General features: G+C 34.2%; 1 protein-coding gene across 1 annotated transcript; it reads right to left on the minus strand.

Annotated features, from left to right (window-relative positions):
* Positions 1 to 6429: 6429 nt before the first annotated feature.
* On the minus strand, positions 6430 to 23510 carry Smp_084860 (hypothetical protein; the record flags this gene model as incomplete). Its single annotated transcript, XM_018799494.1, has 8 exons — positions 6430 to 6748; positions 10516 to 10580; positions 11941 to 12046; positions 12096 to 12195; positions 15396 to 15490; positions 18988 to 19027; positions 20910 to 21130; positions 23226 to 23510. The coding sequence occupies 8 exons, from the start codon at positions 23508 to 23510 to the stop codon at positions 6668 to 6670; spliced, it is 993 nt and encodes a 330-aa protein (XP_018651277.1). The 3' UTR covers positions 6430 to 6667.
* Between the last annotated feature and the right edge of the window lie 12 nt (positions 23511 to 23522).

A 23522-nucleotide genomic window follows, 5' to 3' on the forward strand; every position in this document is an offset into this window, starting at 1 on the left:
TAATCGATTACAACGCTGGGCTGTTACACTACTTGCTTATGATTTCCGAATTCTATATAAATCAACTGAAAAGTTTGGACAAGCTGATGTTTTATTTCGATTAATTGCGAATCAGAAACAGGAAAGCGAAGATTCTATTATTGCAACGATATCATTGGAAGAAGATATCCACCAAATACTACAAGTTGCTATAAAAGCAACACCATTATCCACTGAAGATATTAGACGCTACACTCAAGAAGACGGCGAGCTGAAACGGATTATAAGTTACCTTGAACATGGTTGGCCTGCTCATATAGACAACAAAAACATTGAACAGTATGCTCACCGACGAAATTCCTTATCGCTCGTGGACGGGTGCCTAATGTTTGGAAATCGAGTCATTGTACCCACAAGCCTACGCCGGAAAGTGATGTTAGAACTGCACGCTGCACACCCGGGGGTAGCACGGATGAAAGCACTTGTACGCGGTTATGTATATTGGCCGATTATTGATGCGCAGATTGAAGAATATGTTGCGAAATGTTCCGCATGTGCAAAAGCCCTGAAAGCCCCTCGCAAGACCGAAATGCAGAGTTGGGGAACACCGTCAAATCCGTGGTCAAGGGTTCATGTAGATTTCGCCGGTCCTATAAACGGTAAACAGTTCTTGTTAATCGTTGATGCTTTCTCCAAATGGCCAGAAGTCCATTATATGAAATCTGTCTCAACACAAGCTACTGTGAAGAAATTGAGGCAAGTATTCAGCTGTTTTGAGTGTCCTGGTATATTGGTGTCAGATAATGGACCACAGTTTACCTCTGCTGAATTTTCGAGGTTCTGCATTGCCAATGCCATTAGGCATATTAAGACACCCCCATACCATCCACAGTCTAACGGTTTAGTCGAAAGGTTCGTGGACACTTTTAAAAGAGCATTGCTTAAAGCCGAAGGGGAAGGAGAAATAGAAGATATAACTCAACGATTTTTACTAAGCTACCGCGCAACCCCCAACCCAGCAACAAACAATCAAGAAAGCCCGGCAGAAGTAATTTTTGGAAGAAAGATTAGAATACTTATGGAACAAATGAAGCCAAAACCTGAAATCAGTCTCCGCAAGAATAAACGAATGGAACGGCAGTTCAACAAAAGGCATGGTGCCTTACCCAGAAGGTTTAATGTGGGACAAGCAGTAATGGCAAGAGATTTCCAGGGAGTAAAGCCAACCTGGAAGTTTGGCATCATAGTCCGAAGAAAAGGGAAAGTTATTTATGAAGTGAAAGTTGGACAAAAGATATGGGTACGACATGCAAACCAGATACAGCCGACCAGACAGGAGTGGGAGATAGGAAGTGATAGAAAGCATGATATACCATTAAATATATTAACCGAGTCGGATAAAGAAATTAAAAAGGACCCGAATAAAAAGAAGACGTGTACAACACTCCCAAGGCGGTCGCAGCGCATCAGGCGGAAACCTAATCGTATAAAAATAAATCCAAAGGATCGTTATTATCCATGATGCTTCAAAAAAGGGGAGGTGTTATATACTAGGGAAAAAGTAAGTACTGATAACTTACGGGACCTCTTATTAGACTATTATCCTATTTATATTCCTATGGTATAACTATTCAGTAACTGGATTATCTATGTCTATATTCATCTTATTACTAGCTTCATTTTGACTTATTGATTATTATTATATGATTTATTGTTCCTAAATTATACTCGGTTTATTGAGTACTGTCTCCCACGCTCCCAGCCACGTTTGGCTTGATTTTGTACAAATATTATTTCCTATTTTATGGTGTGGTCTGCCTGTTTGGTATATAGACAAAGTATGTTTGAAATAAACGATTCATATTACAGCAACTGCTATTGGTGTTTTGGACTCAAGTGGACGGGTTAGGCGGATAAGGGCCAATAAGGACGCTAGGTTATTCATACTAATCGAACGTTCTTGTCACAGTGTGAAGGTCGTAGAAGTCGTATTCTATTGGTGGATAATTTATGTGAATTACGTCCTTGTTTACTTCGTAAGGTCATAACAAATCAGCGACGACCTTGAATAGGTCACAACAATAAGCTACGACCTTGATCAAGACATAACGATTGGCGACGGCTAGGTCAAATCATAACACAGTAGTCTATCCGTTAAGTGCTCTAGCGCGGGACTCGTAGGTTTTGGGTTCGAATATCATGAGGCGGGATCGTGGATGCGCACTGCTGAGGAGTCCCACGGCCGTCTAGTGCTTCCAGGTTTTCCATGGTGGTCTAGCTTCAATTGACTCATGATCTCAACTCTATAAAATTACCAAAATCTCCATAAAACCCCTTCTGACATACAGAACGATCATTTCAATCCATAATTAATTAATTTTCCTAACCAATTTGTTATTTTTCCTTAATATCATACATTTTTAATCCGAGTACTACTCACTTGTTTTTTTTCTAACACATGGATGTAATCTATAGATTATTACGTTATAGCAACTATTCTACAACCAATTTAGATTATGGTTAATCTTGGTTAAGCCCTTTTATTAACTTACTTAACAGACAATGTCATTTGAATAGTAACAATTTGCATATATCTTTGTACTGTTATGATCACTAGAGCACATGAGAGACTCTAGACAAAACGTTGATTGCTTAAATATCATTCAATGATTCATCCTCCACCTCAGATATGTATGCTTTCTGATTTCATGCACCGTTAAGATTTGTATTATAACGTTTATCGAGGCGAAAGATTAGCGAAGCACTGAACTACAACTTTATGTCATTACATCAGATACTATAAGTAGAGAAACAAAATTTTTATTTGAATAAATCAAATCTTGAAAGAAATAATACATGTACAATAGTTTTTACAATTATTAATGTTTACCAGATTTATCATAATAATTAACTGCTTCAAAGATAACTTCAACAAAAATTAAAATAATCACCATCCATTCTAAACGTACTGAATGTACAGAACATAAATGATTTGTTAAAATTGATGTTAATTCATTACACATATCCAAACGTGAATTTAAAACCTATGTGGAGAATATATATATATATTAAAAATAGAAAACACATTACAAAATAAGAAGCATTTTAAGTGAATCTATTGTTTTTATATGATTACTGAAGTCTACTAAGTTGACTATAGATTCTTAACGGCTAGATTTTAGCAATGGAATCCAGGACGTGAGTCTTGTCCTATGTAAGACTTGTTAACTGGATTTACCTGCATCCCAGAGTTGATGTTCATTTCGGGACTTGAACCCATTATCGTTCACTTCGATCAACATCACGTTATCCGTATAGCTACTAGGTCCGGATATCCACTGATTAGGATGAAACGCGTGTTCTGAATTCGACTGCTAGTCGTCATTTATCTCCGCTTATAATGTTTGTGCCCAAATGGCAATATCGAGAAAATCCACATGTAGTAATAATTAAATTACAACTATAAAACAAATGTTATTCTGTAAGAAACGTTAGACATACAATTCGTATCCATTATTATTAACTACCAACTAATCAAATCAACTTCTTACATGAATGATAAGTTATTCCCATATACAAACATTTAACTTTCTGCTATGTTGACCGGAATTATAACAAACTTAACATAATTCAAATATCTATAGAAAATACGCTTGACATTGTTGCATCTGAGGTATTGAAGTAGTTTCAAATTTTATTTTAATCACTTGATGAGACTATAATTTATGGACGAACCGAACAGATTTAGGATAAGAGGTCTCGGATTTTGGCGTGAAATTTATTCATCCATTTGGCAAAATATTATTTTGCCATTATAGCTGATGCCAGTTCGTGATGAGAACCCTAAATCTAATTCCCAACTCTAACTATCAACTGAAAATTATAAACTTGATTCTTCACACTGGTTTGTAACCCTCATATAACTTTGGTTAGTAGATGGAAATTTTCATAGGTTATTCTAGAATCGCTCAAAGGTTGACCATAAATTATAGTTTCACACTTAATTGAAGTAATTAAATTAATTGGAAAACACATACCTTTATTCTAGATGAAACACTTAGTACATATTTTAATTTTTCAAATAATTTCTCAACATCCGGTCTTTCCCAATAGAAATCAGGTGTTTCAATTAAACTAGTACTAACGTTCAGCAGATGTCTATAAATTAGGAGAAAATAAAAAGAAAGATATTTAACGCATTATTTCATTTTAAAGATTATAATTCTTTTAACTGAACGCTTGAATCGGTTTCCTAAGCTCTTCTACTAACCCCCGGGCTAACTCTACACTACAACTTGAATACGGGAGAAAAGGCGCGAAATATGGAAAGAACGCCTTACTCCAAGGTTAGTTTATGTACATAAAATGAAGGGTATTTATAACATTTTAGATGACCTCAAGCTTCTGGAAAGTTCTAGAACCCTTCTAAACATAGTAGCAGGGTAGACAATCATCCAATCGGAAATGTGACGCGTGACTTTGCACTTCCTAGATGTTTCCGGTAAACTCCCATTGAATGCTTGTTGGATAAGATGTTTCTCAGCGTTTTTAGGTTCCCTTTAGACTTTTATTCGAGAAATTTTCTGAGTCTTCCCAAAGACAGAAACTATCAGATCTAATAAAATGTAAATGATACAAGATGACTCAGGTGTTTTGCTACACCTATTCAAAACGGCTCCAATACTCTCGTTATGATTTCTGATGTCTTTTATATATGGTAGGATGATCCATTTGCTGGTTTCTATACTTGATTTCGTTTTTGTTGATGAGTCGGGTTGATATTTATTGAGGAAGTTGTGTGGGTAGCCGTTCTTTCGAAGGATAGTCATTAGAAACGTTTTTTCATTTTTCCGCTCTGCAAGTGTGCTGCGGTGTATTCTCAACCGCTGGAATAAAGTTTTTATACAGCTGATTTTGTAAGCTATTGGGATTTCGCTAATGTAATTGATATGTGTTGTTCGGCTTCAGATATGCTTGCGTCTCTAGCTCTTCTGTGTCGGCTCTGGTGATTACACCTAAAGCGTCCACCTGAGCTACTAATCTTCACCATCTCAAGATATACTTGCTTACTTACGGCTGTTACCCCTCGTGGAGTGGCATCGGCCGCCCACCAGCATATCTTAAGATATAGGATGATGTCATATATAATAATGAATAACAGGACTTGTAATATATATATATATATATATATATATATATATATATATATAGCAGTGCAATTCACTAGCTATATCAAGGTCATTGAAATCTTTACAAGTGGGAATTGTTAGCTTAGGAGAATGATGATATTAGTGAGGTCGCGTTACCTTAACTGGATAATATAATCATTAAGATTTCACTGTATTTCTAGACAACATCAGAAAATTTACGGAGATAATAAAAGCTTCACAGTAAAACCATTCAGATTGGACAATACAACCATTTACAATAAGTTTTATGAGAGATGTAGATGTTTTGAATTGTGTAGTGTATTTTTTAATATTATGGATTATAATAAATATATTCTTGTTATATCGCAATGAGTAGGAAAATTGCATTTCTGACGTTTCGTAACTCAATGTAAGCCACCTTTTCGGAGTAAATAAATAACCGAAATTAAATCAACATAGGTTTAAATAGTACTCAAAACGTACAGAAAGACAAAGATTAAATGTATATGAGCCACTGCTATCGATTCTGAGCAATGTCACATAGCTTTTTCAACCATTGATTACGATAATCATGAGGACTCTAACCAAACAGTCTGCATCTATCAACATGGCTTAGACCAACATTCAATGACTTTAGAGACTGACGTTACGTTCTGGTTTGGCTGGGCCTAATTTCCCTTTAACGTACTCCTACATCAGTAAACATAGTACATTGAAGTAAGTGGTGGTTCAGAACACGTAATACACATCCTAGTCACTTAGATCTATGAGAATTCATAACCTCGTCAATCGATTTTGCACCTTTGCTTAGTATCCTATCCCTAACCTAAACATTGGTCACCCGGTGGTCCCAAAATACACGAGCAATGCTCCAAAGACACCTATGATCGAATACTAGTAACCTACGAATATCCTTTATTCTTAATGGTCAAGTTTCACAGACATAAAGTAAAACAGAGAGCTTCTGGAAAGTATATAAGTCCATTAGTTGGAAGACGGACATCTCGCCTACCTCATAAGTAATGGAATTTGATAAAAACTGAGTTTTCTGAATGGGTGCCAAGATTTTGTAATAAACCAGTCCAACAGGGTTGATCATTTTAAACGCTAGTTTCCAATAATCAGTTGTTCAGTTAAGATATTCCACATTCTTGCTAGAAATTACTGATTCTTTAAATATCTAACTTGAATATGGTAACATTGGTTAAATTATTCCACATTGTATGATGAAAACCAAAAAGAATTAAATAATAATTGGTACTTATTAAGAAAATATTTCTGCTATAACTCGATGATCGACTGGGTATTATGAAAATAATTTTTGAATCGTAGTTTGAAAACCAATATTTATTTATAGGATACAAGCGGTACATATACGCAGGGTATTTATGTGTTCATTCCATAGAAACTGATGTTGATAAAGCATTCTATGTTGATGAATTAAAAATCTCTCACAGTTCAATAATAGAATATAATTATCATATAACTACCGTATTGATGCCTGAAACCATAAGAAGTGAGGGAGGGAATGATTCGACTTACTTAATTGTGTACAATTCACCAGTTTTTCGTAAAACTGCAGACTGACGGAATCTAGCGCCACGACCTGTTTTCATCTTCTACAAAAAATAAACGATAAACACAAAAAGTTATAATTACCGCTTTAATGATTTAAACTAATAATTGTCAACTTACTGTGCAAGATTAATCCCTGGACACATTGACTACAAACTTATTTATACAGCAAATAATAATCCCGAAATGTAGAGAATGAAAACTGAAGAATAAGTCTTAATCCCAATAGTCTTTGAATGACCTACGAAACCCTTAGCTTCCAATAAACTATGTTTCAAAATGTTTATTCTTGTGTTTAAACATTATTCTACTGATTCATACGTCCGGTGCTTAAATGTAGAATTTTCCTGCACTTCTGGTCCTAAGAAAACTAAGAAACGTAGTTTTTCTTCTAAGGTCAGGTTACCTACAGAAAACAAGGATACTCATAGGCCTACGTGTGGCCTTGAGATTCTGGAGGATTCTAAAAATATACAAAATTTGGTAACGAAATGGGTGGTTATCCAACAAGGATATGACATAAACTATCAGTTTTCTAGAAATTTCTTAGAAGCTGCCATTGAATGATGAGTACACAAAAACTTTTTGCTTTTCCCGCAGCTTTAAAGACTTTATCAAAGAATTCTTAAGGACTCACAACACTGATTACCTATAGTTAAGATCATGAGTCAATTGAAGCTAGACCACCATCGAAAACCTGGAAGCACTGGACGGCCGTTTCGTCCTATTATGGGACTCCTCAGCAGTGCGCATCCACGAACCCGCTCTCGCGAGACTCATGATCTTAACTATAAAATTACTAAATCTCCACAAAACCCCCCCTTGTGATACTGATTACCTATGTTATCTTATGATATTGATTCTATTTGGATCTTATGAGCAACAATTAATCGACAATATTAAATCCTTATTGTACATCATGGATTAGTCGTCAGGTGATCCATTTGTTTTGACAACCCAAAAACATGGTCATCATTACAAAAATTCAAAAATATTTCCGATAACAATTTATTTTTTAATATCCCAACTGAATAGAAAAACTTTTTTTCTGTCATTTCTTAATTTTATATAATTTATTTCCATAGTTGGAATCATGAGTCAATTGAAGCTAGACCACCATGGAAAACCTGGAAGCACTGGACGACCGTTTCGTCCTATTGTGGGACTTCTCAGCAGTGCGCATCGACGATCCCGCTTCGCGGGATTCGAACCCAGGACCTATCAGTCTCGCCCCAGAGCACTTAACTGATAGACATATAACCCATGGATATATAATTTACATTTTCAGAGAATAAAATAACATTTACAGGTTAATGTTAATAGATAAGAGATAATTTAAAGTGTTAACTAACTGAATGTTTACATGCGATTACAAAACATCAATAGAAATTTGATGAGTACCCATCAAAAGGTAACCAATTGAGAAGGTCAATCGATGTCAATCAGAAGTGACCTAAAGGATAAGTGCATTTCAATTTCCTAAGAATAGTGTGGTATATATATATGAGTATTTGCGCATTTTATTTGGTATTCTATTATGCTTTTTCGCTTACTTCTTGTGTTCTCGCTCAAGTAGTCAGTTGGGGGTTAGTGCGTAGAATCTCACGTATCAGTATCAGATTTTGTACACTACGCATTACCAAAAAATTCACTTTTACACTCAATGCCCTCTCGTTGCGCAGGTGTTGGTTATGAAAAGCGAATGTCCGGCGCTTTAACCGGGTTGGTGGACACGGAAAGTCCACCTAGGGGAGTTGGAAAACCTTGATTCCAAACCAATGGTGCACATGAGTTCCAGTATCCTGAGGTAACAAATGGCGTATGAACCAATTGTTGGTCACCGACTACCATGGGACTGCATCTCCTCACGGTGTTCCACTGCCTTGTGGATCAGACCCTTAGGTCAAAGGCTCGGGATGTGGCCCCCTAAGAAAACCACCTGTTTCAGTTTGAACACCTGGGCAGTATCACAGCTCACACACAAATCGAATGAGATTTGTGAGGCGCATATATATCTGGTCCCCCTTGTACCAATATTTATGTGTTTAAACAAACATAAATAAATAAGGGAATATTCACAAATGTAACCATATTTTGGTTTAAAAAAAACAAACAAACAATATAATGATCAAGTTACTTTCATTATTAAAGGTTACTCAACGAACATATAACATTAATTTCAGTGAAGTTATTAAAATCATTGATAAATATAAACTATCAAATTGATACCTCTACCTGTCTACCTACCTACCTACATAATACTCACTGAATGATGATATCATACATAATCGATTGGATCGACATAACTACACATTGATTCTCTACATGATTCTGTAAATGTTGTAATTGAATGTGTCATGAATAAGTTTCTATTAATTTACTCAAATTTGTTTATACTTTTTTTGACTAAATTAGATCGTTACTACTTTTACCATAATTTACTACTTTATTTCTCATCATTTTGTTCATTTCATTTTTTTGTTGTTCTAAAGTAAGGTACACCAGTTTAATTCAAACTTTGTTAATGACTAACAAAATGGTTACTGAGATACTATTTTCACCTTTGAATAGAAATAGTTATGATTTTCTCTTTTGTTGTATCCAGTGGAGAATTATGAGTGGTAACTTTGAGGACTATTTATGGACCAATGTAATGTGTATATTTCCTATTGTATAATTGTTAAGTAACTAAACTATTCATATTCGTGTTCCTCGTATCATAAGCTTTATTTCGACCTATGAACTATTATTATACAATTTACCATTCTTGAGTTATCTCCAGTCTTTTGATTACTGTTCCCCTCTATTCACAGCCACTTTTGGCTAAATCTTGTACAAATGTTATTTTCTATTTTATGGTACGATGTGGTCTGTTTAATTGGTATATAAACCCAGTATGTTTAAGAATAATGATTCATATTGCAGAAGCTGTTATTGGTGTTCTGGACTTAACTGGCTGGGCTAGGCAGAAAGCAGGACTGAGTAGTACTCAAGACTGCTCATAAAGCTTTTGTGTATCATTGGGCGATCGATAAATCGCGGCTCTCTGATTGGCGGTCTTATAATGTTCATATATTAACAGGGCATGTACGCACCCACATGTTATAACATCTTTTTATATTCGTCTAAGAAACCAAATTCATTGAAGAAAACTTGGAAGAAGAGATAAAATTCATGCAGTTCAATCTACATCACATGAATGTGATTATAGTTATTTACTTAACTTTACAAGTGTTAAATACTTATAGTTCTGTTAAAAGGGTCTTTTGAATATTATTTTGATATGTAAGTGATAATCTCTATAAAAAATATCCCTTCAACAAAACTACAATAGTATTTTGATTAGCGATTTACTTCAAGACACGTTTTTGTAATTCCAATGTAAAGTTGTAACTGACAGAAATCAGATAAGTCGGGAAAGAAAACAGTCGTTACCAAAGTCACTGAATAATTCCGAGTTGGTTGAAGCTGGAAAGATGCAGAGTTGAATGTTAACCTAGTGGTTTAATAACTAGGACACATTGTGTCCACCCCTTTAGGATGTTATGAGTGCACATTACACGTAGGCTTCCCCAAATAAAAACGAAATAGCTAGGAATTTATCTCCTTGGTTATCATTGATACCTCAACCAAGGTCAATCTATAATGAATACAATTTACAAACTGAATACCTAGTTATTTTCACTAATAAATTGAATGCAAATTAATGAAACAATTAGGAATTCAAATCGAGGAAAAAAGGATAACTGAATAAATCAAAATAAGGAGCATGAAAGAAAAGGGAAGTATTAATAATCAACTAGTCACTTACTTCAATCCATGGTTCAATTTCAACAACTGCTGTATCGAACCCATTCTCTAATAGAGAGAGTTTCACTAAACACATTAGAGTGTAAAGTTAAGAAATGTGAAAACCACAAAAAAGTTAATCAAATGTTCAAATAAGAAAAAGTCACTAGTTCATTATCGAGTACAATTTTTTTAAAATACACAATCAATCATTGTTTATTATAAATGGACCAGTCACTTAATTCTCTATATAAGTAAACAATGAAGATCAATTCAGTAGTTATCACTCCACAGAAACATATAATCTTTACTTTGATAGTTAAAACATTAGTTGAAGAACATATGGAATTCAAAACAACTATTAACTAACATCAAAGTCACAATCTTCAATACGAACGTCCAAACAATTCCATTGTACGGAGCTGAAACTTGGAGAACTATTACAACCATCATCAAAAATGTACAAGTATTTATGAACAATTGTCTAGACAAAATACTGGGTGTCCTTTAGTTGGATACTATCAGCAACAGCCTACTATGGGAGAGAACAAACCAGCTCCCAACTGAAGAGGAAATTAAGGAAAAGACGTTGGAGGTGAATAGGACATACATTTCAGAAATCATCAAACTGCATCATGAGGCAAGAGCTAACTTAGAATCCTGAAGAAAAACGGAAAAGAGGAAGGCTAAGGAACACACTGTTTCATTAATATTCATTCTAGGCAATATCAATCAATGTTTCCAACCAGTTCGTTATGATAATTGTATGAACCTTAATCAGGTAACTTTAATTGTTGACAATGTATGGACAATGAATTTCAACATATTTTAAGTGAAAAAATTAACAGTCTACACACTTTCTAAACTTCAGTAAATCCCTGATATAATGCACTTAACATTCAATGTCATTAGTGTGATACTTGTCCAACCTATAACACTAAGATTTAAACACACGTTGTTTAACAGTACAGCCAGTAATGCATGAAACCTCATTAAATTATTGGATAAAATAATTTATTTTATGTAACCACAGACTGATTAACAACAAACAACATTTAGTTTTATCCGTGCAATACCAATAAATAATGCAGGAAACTGGTTGAGATCATGAACCGATCAATGTCAGGTGTGAGGCAGTTACCTACAGAAGACAATGGAAAATGGCCACGCAATATCGTGCATTGGTTGCGATTAGACATTAAAACCGTTGAATGCCAGCTCACTGGTTTAGAGGTTAAGATTTTATTCAAGAAACCAAAAGTTTCTAGGTTTCAGCCCAGAGTGAGGAATGGTGGGTGGGCGCTGCTTGAAAAGTCCCAGACTAGAACAAAACGACTGTCTAGTGCTTCCAGGTTTTCAGTGGTGGTTTAACATTGATCGGTTCACGATCTCGTGTAATGGAGGTATTTTTTAAAAATAAGATTCAAAAAAAGAAGAAAAAACCTACCTGACAAGGCTAAAGCATCAGAAAATGCAAACTTTTCCAACAGTGAATTATCTTCAGTCAAAGAAGCTGATGCAAGCTTTGAAAATTGGTCTTCTAATGTTAAATCCTAATAAATTAAAAAATAATATTACATAAATAACTTTTTTATAGCTCACTTTGTATGATTGTTGTCTTTGTTGTTCTGTATGATGTGATACATCTTTTAATGATGGAATATGTAAGTAAATGTCTTCACCGACAACACGGGTTTGATCACTATGATAAAAAAGAATGATATTTATTAAATGAAAATACTTAATTTGAATAAACTAATTAGATTATAGAATGAATACAATATATTGTCTAATTGAGTTATTAGATTGAGCTTTCAACGCTCGACAAACGCAAGTAGTAAAGAAATTAAAGATTGAGTGGGAATCCGCGTTATCAACTATCGAATAAATATGCTTAAAGCTACTGAATATTTATAACTACACAAACTGATCACATAACAGATAAGCAGGTAGTGACATTTTCCAGTTTAATAGTTCACGTAGTCCAAGGTCAACCACCTACATATACATCTGACATTTCATACAGCAATGAGAACTCGTGTAGTTTGTTTATTGGCTCTGTAGAGAGCTCATAGAAGGGACGGTTTCAAGAACAAGTCAAAACATATAACCAACTCAGTATCCATATATCACATTACCCTCACCAGAATTAAACAAATCAGTCGTTCATCGAGGTAAATCCTTTCGTTCATCCAAGAGAATCAACCATTATGATTTAGTCACAGATAACTCATTTATGTACACTGTTAACAAGGATCAGTTAAATCTGTCTAAAGATTAGTTTGTGAAGCATAAAAATAATGATACACAATAAGATATTTATAATGCTCAAAGCATTAATCATTAAGTCAATCATCAGTTATTTAATGAATACGATATATTATTGCACATCGTTAAAAGAGATATTTCAAATATTGTCTAAACATCTTACAATTTAATAATTTTCCTATGAAGTTTACTGAAGACTCAGTAAAACCGGATGATTTACTGCTAAATAATAATTCGAATGAAACACCATGAATTGGTACTGCAGTTTCACCATACCGTCATGGCACAACAGAAGAACTTCAAAGAGTCTTAAAACAACACAGAATTAAATCATACTACAAAATGACCAACATCATTCGGAATGCTTTAGTTCACATAAAGGATAAGATCCTGTTTATGTCAACAGAGGATTACGCCTAAAAATTAGGATGTATCGATTGTGATACCTTCTACATTGGAGAGTCATCTCGCGAAATCTTGACTCCAACCAAAGAGCATCTAAGGTACACAAAGAAACCGCCAAGTAATCCTGTAGAACTGGAAAGGCTCCAAATTGAATCGGCAACAGAAGTCCATTTCATTCTCAATAACTATCAAGTCGATGTTAAAAGTATCAAAATAATACAAAAATGTTTTTTCTAACTACAAAGAAAAGCAAGTAGCTGAAGCTTTTCATATATTACTAAATCCAAATGCCCCCAATAGAAAAAAAGCCCTACCAACCATCAAACTTGGATCAAATATCCGAGTTACTATGTCTGATTCTAGTCAGATCTCACACTATTATCATGCAAACAAAACTCAACTCTATCCTTTCACATTACAGATGTCACACTTTTTTTTATCTATTAACACACAAACATGTCTCACATAAATCAACTTAACTGGAGTAACGTGACATTGACCTGTTTTTTGATTGATCGTATTTAATATTTTTGTATTGTTCCTTTCTACCATTTAAAGTTGGGTTAACTCAATTTATCAGAAGAGATTTTTTTGTGGAGATTTAGTATTTTCATAGTTGAAAGCGTGAGTCAATTGAAGCTAGACCACCAGGGAAAACCTGGAAGCACTCCACAAAAAAAACCTGATAATAATAATAATCATATGCTCACTAGTGACTGACTTCGAGAGGTAAATCCAGGAGTTCTAGTAAGCAGTGACCAGTGGAGTTCATACCACATCTGTTGTTAGATAGGAACTCACTGAAGACAATTGGTGAACGGTTGCTCAACTTCGTGGATTGATTGGAGTTAGACATAAACACGATGGGATGCCGGCTCAGTGGTCTATCGGTTAAGTGCTCTAGTGCGAGACTGGTAGCTCCTGGGTTCGGATCTCGCGAGGCGGGGTCGTGGATGCGCACTGCTGAGGAGTCCCACAATAAGACGAAACGGCCGTCCAATGCTTCCAGGTTTTTCATGGTGGTCTAGCTTCAATTGACTCACGCTTTCAATCAACTTAATTTGTTTATTTATTCTTTGAAGAAATGGCTTGAACTGAGTCAAGAAATGTTAGAAAAATTTAATTTTTCTACTCATTAGGATACTAAAAATAGATTATTTCTATTAATAACAATTTAACCTATGCTCGATTTATTTGAAATTATCAAGTCAAACTTAATAATAATACCTATTGCCTAAACATGTCTTTATTAAATTTAAATTAGTAACTGACAGTTGAATCCAGTATCGTTTTGGTTTAAATGCCTATGCGTTATACACTGAACTATTGAGTTCAAATAGTCACTTGTCTGTACAACAGGTATGAACTTTATTGTTGTTGACGTTAAGGTCTCCAATTGATCAGTCTTTGTTGGTATATGTGCATCTGAAGAGGACCAACTCTATAATTCTATTTTGTCATAAGTTTTCAAAACGAAAAGGACTGGATCATGAGTCTCAGTGTGAAAATCAGAACTAGGATGAAGGTATATTCATCTAACCAACCACCAAATAGAACGACAACAGAGTTCTGGATTCCACCGCTAGTCACTATTCAAACTTTTATAAGAAATCATGATGAAATGACAATATCAACCCAATCCGTTCATGATACACAAATGATAATATAAATTGATCAATTACAATCTTCAACATTGACAAGAAAATTATAAACCTTTATAAATTGTCTAAATATCTATTTGTAAAGATAAAATAACCGCCAATCGAAGTTGAACAGTTAATTTAAATACACATCAATTAGAGAGTGAGTTGAAACTGTTGGGGCGATCCTGCAAATTACTCGCAATAGATATGACAAGCTCAGGAAAACATTAAGGAGCATTTTATCCAATCAGAGTTTGATTAGAAGTTTTATTAGGAATATCACGAAAATGAAAAGTCACATGTAGAGGTTCTGATTGGTTGATTACTACACTGTTATCATGTTTAGTAGTATCCTAGATTATTTAGGAAAACCCAAGGACTTTTAAAATACTATAAAAACCCTATATTTTCTGTACATAAATGAACATTTGGAGTAAAGTGCTTCCCGCATATTTTGTGCCCTTTCTTTCGTGTTCAAGTCGCTGTGTAGTTCTAGCTTGGGGGTGCAAGACTAGCTTAGGATCCGAGTATAGCGTTCAATCAACAAGACATATCAGAAACAAAAAAGAAATAACAATATACTCACTTGGTTAAACAATATCTTAAATCTTCGCGTTCAATTAGATTCTCTTCTAAAATTCCTTCACTGAATTGACGAAATTCTTTTAATAATGACTGATGCTAAATATTTAGTAAAGTATGAACATATATATAAGATACCGATACATTATTCTTCAGTTAAACAGTAACAAAATCGATGACAATGTTAGGCATGAATTTTAGAAAAATATACCAAGGTCACCTCAAGTACGGTATGAGATTATAATTTAAACTATATATATATTGAATGTAAGAATATCAAATTGGTAACTATGAGGTTATTAAATTTTTTTTTCATAGTTGAAATCATGAGTCAATTGAAGCTAGACCACCATGGAAAACCTGGAAGCACTGAACGGCCGTTTTGTCCTATTATGGGACTCCTCAGTAGTGTGCATCCACGATCCCGCACTCGCGAGATTCGAACCCAGGATCTACCAGTCTCGAGCCAGAGTCCTTAAATGCTAAATTCTCCACAAAACCCCCTCTGATCTATTAAATATTGTCTAATTTATAGTGTTGTTGGTGTCTTATCGATGAAGTTTAGCTTTTAACAGTCATCCAGTTAGCTACATAATACAACATTATAATATACTTTGCATGACATATGATAATTGGAGAAAATTATTAGAAAACTGATCGACGTACAGTCTGTACATACCTAGTACTTATCAGAACATCTTGCCAATTAGCTTGCAATTACTTAACATTTGAGTGAGAAGAGTTAGTTTTTAAATTACTAATCTATCATAGAGGAGGTTTTCTGTGTTTTGATTGCCACTGTTAAAATTGATGAATGGAATGCTAATCGACAGATGAACGCAATGATATGTGTGGCCAAATGATGGTTCCATACAAGACCGTATAATTCACTTAAGCCCCCGGAATGATTAAAAATCAAAGACAAGATAACTAGCCAGATGAATAGTTCGTTATGTAATAAAAAGAACATGCTTATATAACAAATAAACATGATGAAATGTTATAGGCAACTGAAGGAAATTAATCTGTAAGTAATTCATTCTCCAACTGTTAGAATTAATCTTTGGATATTATATTACAATTGTATTATCACAAAAAATGCAACTCAATGGTGATAATACGTACAGGTTTGTATTGCCAAGGTATATGGTACAATAAACATGTAAGCGTTAGACATAACTATCTAACTCTATAAAATGAATTTCATATCCATGAAACACCATGTTTGATGAAATGCTATTTATAAACGTACAATTTAATGATAATTCCAAAATTAGTGATGCAAGACAGTTATCCACTTCCGAAAATGGATGAAGGGTTGCGCGAGATGATGGATTGATTGAAGTTAGACATTAAAACTATTGGATTCCTGCTCAGTGGTCTGGAGGTTAAGATTTCACGTGCAAAACCGAAAGGTTCTAGGTTTGAGCCACTGATGTGGGATCGTGGATGAGCATTGCTGATCAGTCCCATACTAGGACGAAACGGCCGTCCAGTGCTTTCAGGTTTTCAATGGTGATCTAGCTTAGATTGATTAATACAACCTCCACAAATCCCTATACTGATTTAAAATATGTCAAATAATCAGAAAAATTCAAGATAATAATGAGTTTCTGTTCGACCCTGTTACCGGAAACATTAAGAATAACTCTGAATATACAATCTATAATATAATCGGGCATAAACCAAACAGGATATCCTCAGAAGTTATCAGATTCTACTGTTTAAATTACTGTGGTGTCTTTTTTCAATTCTATAAATTTGACGTGTATATATATATATGTACCTTATTGTTAGCTTTATTTTGACCAATAAATTATTATTATGCGATTTACTGTCTCTAAATTATATTCAGTTTATTGATTACTGTATCCCATGTTCACAGCCACACTTGGCTTGATCTTGTACAAATATTATTTTCTATTTTATGGTGTGATGCGGTCAGTCTGTCCGGTATATGAACCGAATATGCTTGAAATAAATGATTCACATAACAGAAGCTGTAATTGGTGTTTTGGACTCAACTAAAAGGGCTAGGTGTATGAAGGACCATTAAGGACGCTAGGCTGCTCATACCAATCGAACGTCATTGTTTTAGCACAGTGCTAAGATTGGAAAAGTCGTATTCCGATTAGTGGATAAATTACGTGATAAAAAGCCGGGCATAAGATCACAACAAATTGGCGACGCATTTTTCAAATTCATAACACAACTGTTATTAAAATTTGGAATTTTCCACAATTGATATTTGTTGAAACTCTCATTACGTACAAACTCCTTGTAAAAATGACTCAATATTGCCTAAGATCTTATCTTGATTTGATTTTCTTGTAGAATCTATGATACAACTCTTGTAGCAAGAATCATCCACACTCAGATATGTTCGGCTGATCAGCTTCAAATAACTGGTTGAAATACAAGTCATCAAATCCAATTCTAGCCAAATGTAATCAACATATGACCTCGGATATTATTGAAGAGTATGAACTGTAATTAACTAGTTGCTATATCTACAATTACACCACTTATAATATTTAAAAAACTTCAAATTGGGAACGAAATTCAAATTTTCTGTAAACAAATACAGATAAATGTTTTTCAAGCTATTCAAACTAATGGACTATGAGTCATCAATAAGTGTTAATCGGTTAAGTGCTCTGGTGCGAGACTGGTAGGTCCTGGGTTCGAATCTCGCGAGTGCGGGATCGTGGATGTGCACTGCTGAGGAATCCCATAATAGGACGAGACGGATGTCCAGTGCTTCCAGGTTTTCCATGGTGGTCTAGCTTCAATTGACTCATGATTTCAACTATGAAGAATATGTTAATACAATCCTAATTTCATGTTGATATCACCACACGAACAATAAAAAAAAACAAAGAACCAACTGGATAATTACTTGATATTACTAGTATTCAGTGACTAATGCGAATTATTTAACCGGTGACCGGATTAACAACAGAATTGTTATTTGAAGTGTGTACATCATTAAGTTATGACAAAAATGGGTTTATTTGAAATTAATTTAAATGGATAAAGTGTTAGTGAAGCGCAATCGGTACGAAAATGCATGAACAATGAAATTAGAGAAGACGGACTGATATTTACAGAAGGAAGAGTGAAGATTGAGACAATTGATTGTTATTTTGCAAATTAACTGTTCACTGTATGATTATCAGAATTTAGTGAGACAGTCTGTAATTTGTGCTTAAATACATTCGATTGTTCCCACTCGTGTTCTTGTTCACTACATTAGTAAGTTCAATTAATTTATACTTAAATTACTGTTCTCTATCAAAAAATACTTATGCACAAATTAAACAACAATCTCCCATTTGATTCCTTTTTTTGAACAATTGTGTTACTCTTGGACATGTTATTCAATTGCTAAAATGAGTTTTTATAACCTAATACATAATATTAGAATTCAGTGGTAGCATGGTCTCAATGAAATATAAAAATTTTGGGTTCGATTTCTGTTGAGGATATGTGAGAAAATATACAGCAAACGGTGAATGAATGAGTCTTTTTGAAAAAGGAGAGGAAAAATCATGTAAGGAAATTGATGACGGGAAAAAAAATTCCGATGAACTTACATTTTCCTCAGGCATATTCCAAAATACAGCCACTCCATTACTGAAAGTATAAAAAAAAGTGGAAGATAATAACAGCTGAATATAATCCTTGTTACATTATCTTGGCAATGAGGTTAGGAAAAATGCTCTAATTGAAAAAAAGGAAATACGTGGAAACTATTACTGAATCAGTTTTTGTTCAAAACTCAATCACAATAGTTACATCATTGTTTTTGAGAGAAACAAACTACTCTAGTGGTGAGCTAAATTCCCCTCAGTACCACTGTCCAAATATTGTCATATCAAATTTCAATTATGGTAATTGAAACAATTTTAAATGCTGCTATAGGTATTTGTGATGAAATACAAATCCAGGCGCGAATTATTTAAATGTAAACAACCCAGAATCCCTGGTCAATGTGTTGTTTATTTAGTTCACACAGAAATTGGTTCAATAAGAAATGCAAAACAAATATACCCCACTAATGAAATAATGTGAAGAAATGTAGGAAGAGAAGAATAGTTATGATGTTTGTATGTAGTAATGATTCCTTCGTAGATTGTTATGCGCTTATTACGACTTCTAAATACAGTAAATTCAGTTGTGCTCATCGAGTTCTATCTGACTTGAATCAGAAACTTTTGGGAGTTTCAGGCTAGTATATTAATCCTAATATCTTCTAATATCATGGAAGTACAATGAAACAAGAAATGAAAATAATAATAATTTACAGTTTGGTTGAAATTGTAGCTAAGAAAAAAATTCAGTTAGGAAAGCTTATCTGACTATCATGAAGAGTAGTAGAGAAAGAAGTATGGTAGGATAGCCGTTAGCTATATTTGGTAGTGACTGAGATCACCGAATTTCACCATCTCATGGATCCCAACAGTTGGTTCCTGATGAGTTAACCAACCCTAGACCTATATAACTATCTCTCATACAACGGTGTCATGTCATAAACTGACCACCCCTCCACTCTTTGCACTGTGTGAACATCGAAAAATAGTGCACAATGAGGAAGTCGTTATGATGAAATTCGTAAGCCACAACTAATCTATCAGAGTGCATATTTCAAGATGGTAATACTAATTGAATTACTATCACTGCGCCCGAACACATATTGCCGGACCTTGACATAACTAATTTAGTGGTAACATTGATTCTCAGTAATCTTTTCAAAACGGAATGGCCGAACATCCTCAATTCAGGGGGCTTGAGTTCCACATGCACCCTATGCTACCCCAATGAATTTGAAACACATAAAAACGACCATTCAAACTCAGTAGCTCACTGGATAACGCTTTAAATTGAGACCGATCGCACAGAATGAATTTATGCCAACAAAGATGAGTCAAAATTCAGTTCTGAACATCAACAATAGACCATACATTTCTAATCATGTTATCATCGACAGAAGCAACAAATTACTCCAGAAGTTATTTTATACTCTTAATTGTTAGTGTCTGGGATTAGAGAGCAATCAGAGGTATTGTGAGTTGGGTTTGTTGATCATTTGCTTATTTAGTGCAATCATGTTGCAATTTTACAGTATCCAACATAGACACCGAATACTAAAATACAACATTCGGCTAAATAACTATGGATTTGTGGTATATCAGTATCCAACTTTTAGCAAATGAGTTGTGGTCGTGAATCATACCTTTGGTTTGTGTAAAATTGTCATCTTTTAGTAATAATCGTGACTCAACCTAACGCCTGTCGTTTTTGCCTTTTGTTGTAGACATTAACATTAAAGACCCTTACGATGTTAAAAAGGAGCCCTAGATGTTAGACGATCTGGCAACTTTCTCCGATGATTCACATCATACATCAAATAGATCAATCAGACTGATGAGATTAACGATTAGTATCCAATGGTCGGTAAGTATACCCATGAATAGATGCTACACATAAACAAAGACATGTACACAAACACACTTACTTGAAAATAAATGCATCCCATGGATTATTATTTTCCGTATTTATTTCAGACAACTGAGAGATTAACAATACTTCCGATGATAATTCCGATGGCAATGTAGGAAATTTATACAGATTATCAAATTTGGAAAGATAAGAGCGGAGCATTTTCAAATCAGTGCACTGGGCAAAACCATAACCTGAGATATCGTAAAATCCGGATTGTTTTAAATCAGCGATTTCCTGTATATGCAAGAGGTTAAGGTAATTTAAAACAACCAAAATAATAGGAAACGACTAGATAAGAGTATAGTGCCAATAAGCAGTATATTCGATGTTACACGGTGCCACAGTCTGGAACGTTATCATTGTGTTATTCGTGTCGAGACTGACCTACTGTAAGACTGACAGGTTTACAATTAATCGATCAGTGAGTAATGATTAGTGGCATGTTTGTCCAGTCCTTCTATGCTATCAGTCACTCGTCAGTGATGCTCGGTGTAAACTTATATCCATGTGGTCTGAACCTGCATCACTTAGCGCTCTTGTTCAAGACGCTATTACCAAGCTATAAGAACATTACAATATGGTGAACGCAGTGTTGAACCACTTAGATTACTGGAACTTGATCGATAAAACTAGATCAGTAATAAAGATTGGAAAAGTATAACCCTGGCCACTGCAGTGATCATTCATTGAAAAGCAATAAGTAATGATTAATTTATATAAATACACTGAGACGGTACAAAAATGAAATTTTGATGCGACTATAGAATTTCATCCCTAAGTGATGATTTAATTAACTAGACTGACAGCAAAACACTCGTAAATATTGTACACAAGTGTACGATGATCATTTTTAGATTGAGCAACAGAATTTCTCTACAGTAACATAGAAATCGGCGAATTTGAAAAAAAGGAAATTTTTAAAATTAGCTCACAATCGTAGTTACTAACTAATCAAAAATTTAATACAGGCGAGTCCTTCTGCGATTTAGTCAGAGAGCTATCAGTTTTGGTAACTAGGGTTTTAACACTGAATCACTGGATCTAAGTGAAATGTTTGCTGTATTCAAACTTTGTTCATATGTTTGATTTGCACACAAACCTACTGCACGTTTTTTACTTAATCATCGTCGTCAGAGATCAACTTATTGCCAAACATAATTCGACATGCTATTTAATTATTGATTGTGCTGTCTCTATATTCAGTTGGCTTTTTCCCCTTTCTTATTCGAACACTAACAAACTGGGATGAATAGTGCGAAGGTATAATTCTTAAGACTATTATACAAAGGGTTACTACTTATGTTTCTATTGTATAGTTAGTCGACGTTTTTATATACCCCTATTTCTAAGTTTTCGTTTTATTTATAAATCTTTGTCAGGTCTTATTTCAAATTCGGAATTAATAAAGTATTCTTCTATTACTCTGGTTTTGCATAAATGAAGACTAGATTATGTATACCGGTACCTGGTATACTTCCTCATTTTTTTCTACACAAATAAGGTTTTAACCATAAATGTTGATAACGAAATGTAATAGAATGTGGCGTTACTAAAAATGGTATGATAACATGGGATTTGAACTGTATAAACTTATGACATTCTTCAATGGGGTTCAACGCTGACCTTGACGAGAACAATAAGAATTAAGAAAATCTCTTTTGTCTAATATCGTTGTTGAAACAAAATGGTTTTGAAGGAAATACTGGAAACTATACACTAAACGACCTGTAATTTGAACGAAATCTGTGTTATGAGGTTAAGAGTTGTCGCAAATAATCATAAAATAAAATGTGAGAGCTGAAAGCCTTTCACAGAGTTAAGATGCTTCATGGTAAAAATAAAAGTTCACCATGAAAACGTGGTTAAATCTCATATTCATTAAACTTGTTAAGTAGATTAACGAATTATTAATATTTTGTAGAAGGTTTCCTACATATGTGTAGAACATAGACAAGTACATCATGTATTTTAATTAGTTGGTTTCAAGAACATAATAAGATATCTGGTCTTCATTTAGATTACTGATCAAAACTAAAATTTTATATCCAATAAATTCGTCAATTTTAGCGAAGTTACAATGAACATCCTATGAATCATGAGTCAATTGAAGCTAGACCACTATGGAAAACCTGGAAGCACTGGACGGCCGTTTTCCATAGTGGTCTAGCTTCAGTTGACTCATGATTTCAACTATGGAAATACTGAAATCTCCACAAAACCCCTTCTGATCTTATGAATCGTTGAAATAACCAAGATAAATAATTCTTTAGTCAGTCCATACTAATTCCGTTAAAACAAGCATACATATATATACATATATTATACTCACTTTATCTACACGTTTCTTCTTCGGATGAAAAAGTCCCAAACTTAAATTGGTTTGATGATCTTTCAGTTTTATTGATGTCGATGATGATGTTGGTTGAAATAAAGTAGCAGTAAATGATAAATTTCTATAGATTAGACGACTACTACTATAAGTTTTAATAGTAGTACTATTCGTTCTGATACTAATAGGAATTGAATAACATCGAACAGATCCAAAAGGTAATAATATTGATGAACTATTTGTGATAAAAGTTTTCATTAAGTTGGGAACTTTACAAATGAACATCAATTTATTACA

This window comes from Schistosoma mansoni, chromosome 3, assembly GCF_000237925.1.
Source record: "Schistosoma mansoni strain Puerto Rico chromosome 3, complete genome".
Lineage (NCBI taxonomy): Eukaryota > Metazoa > Platyhelminthes > Trematoda > Strigeidida > Schistosomatidae > Schistosoma > Schistosoma mansoni.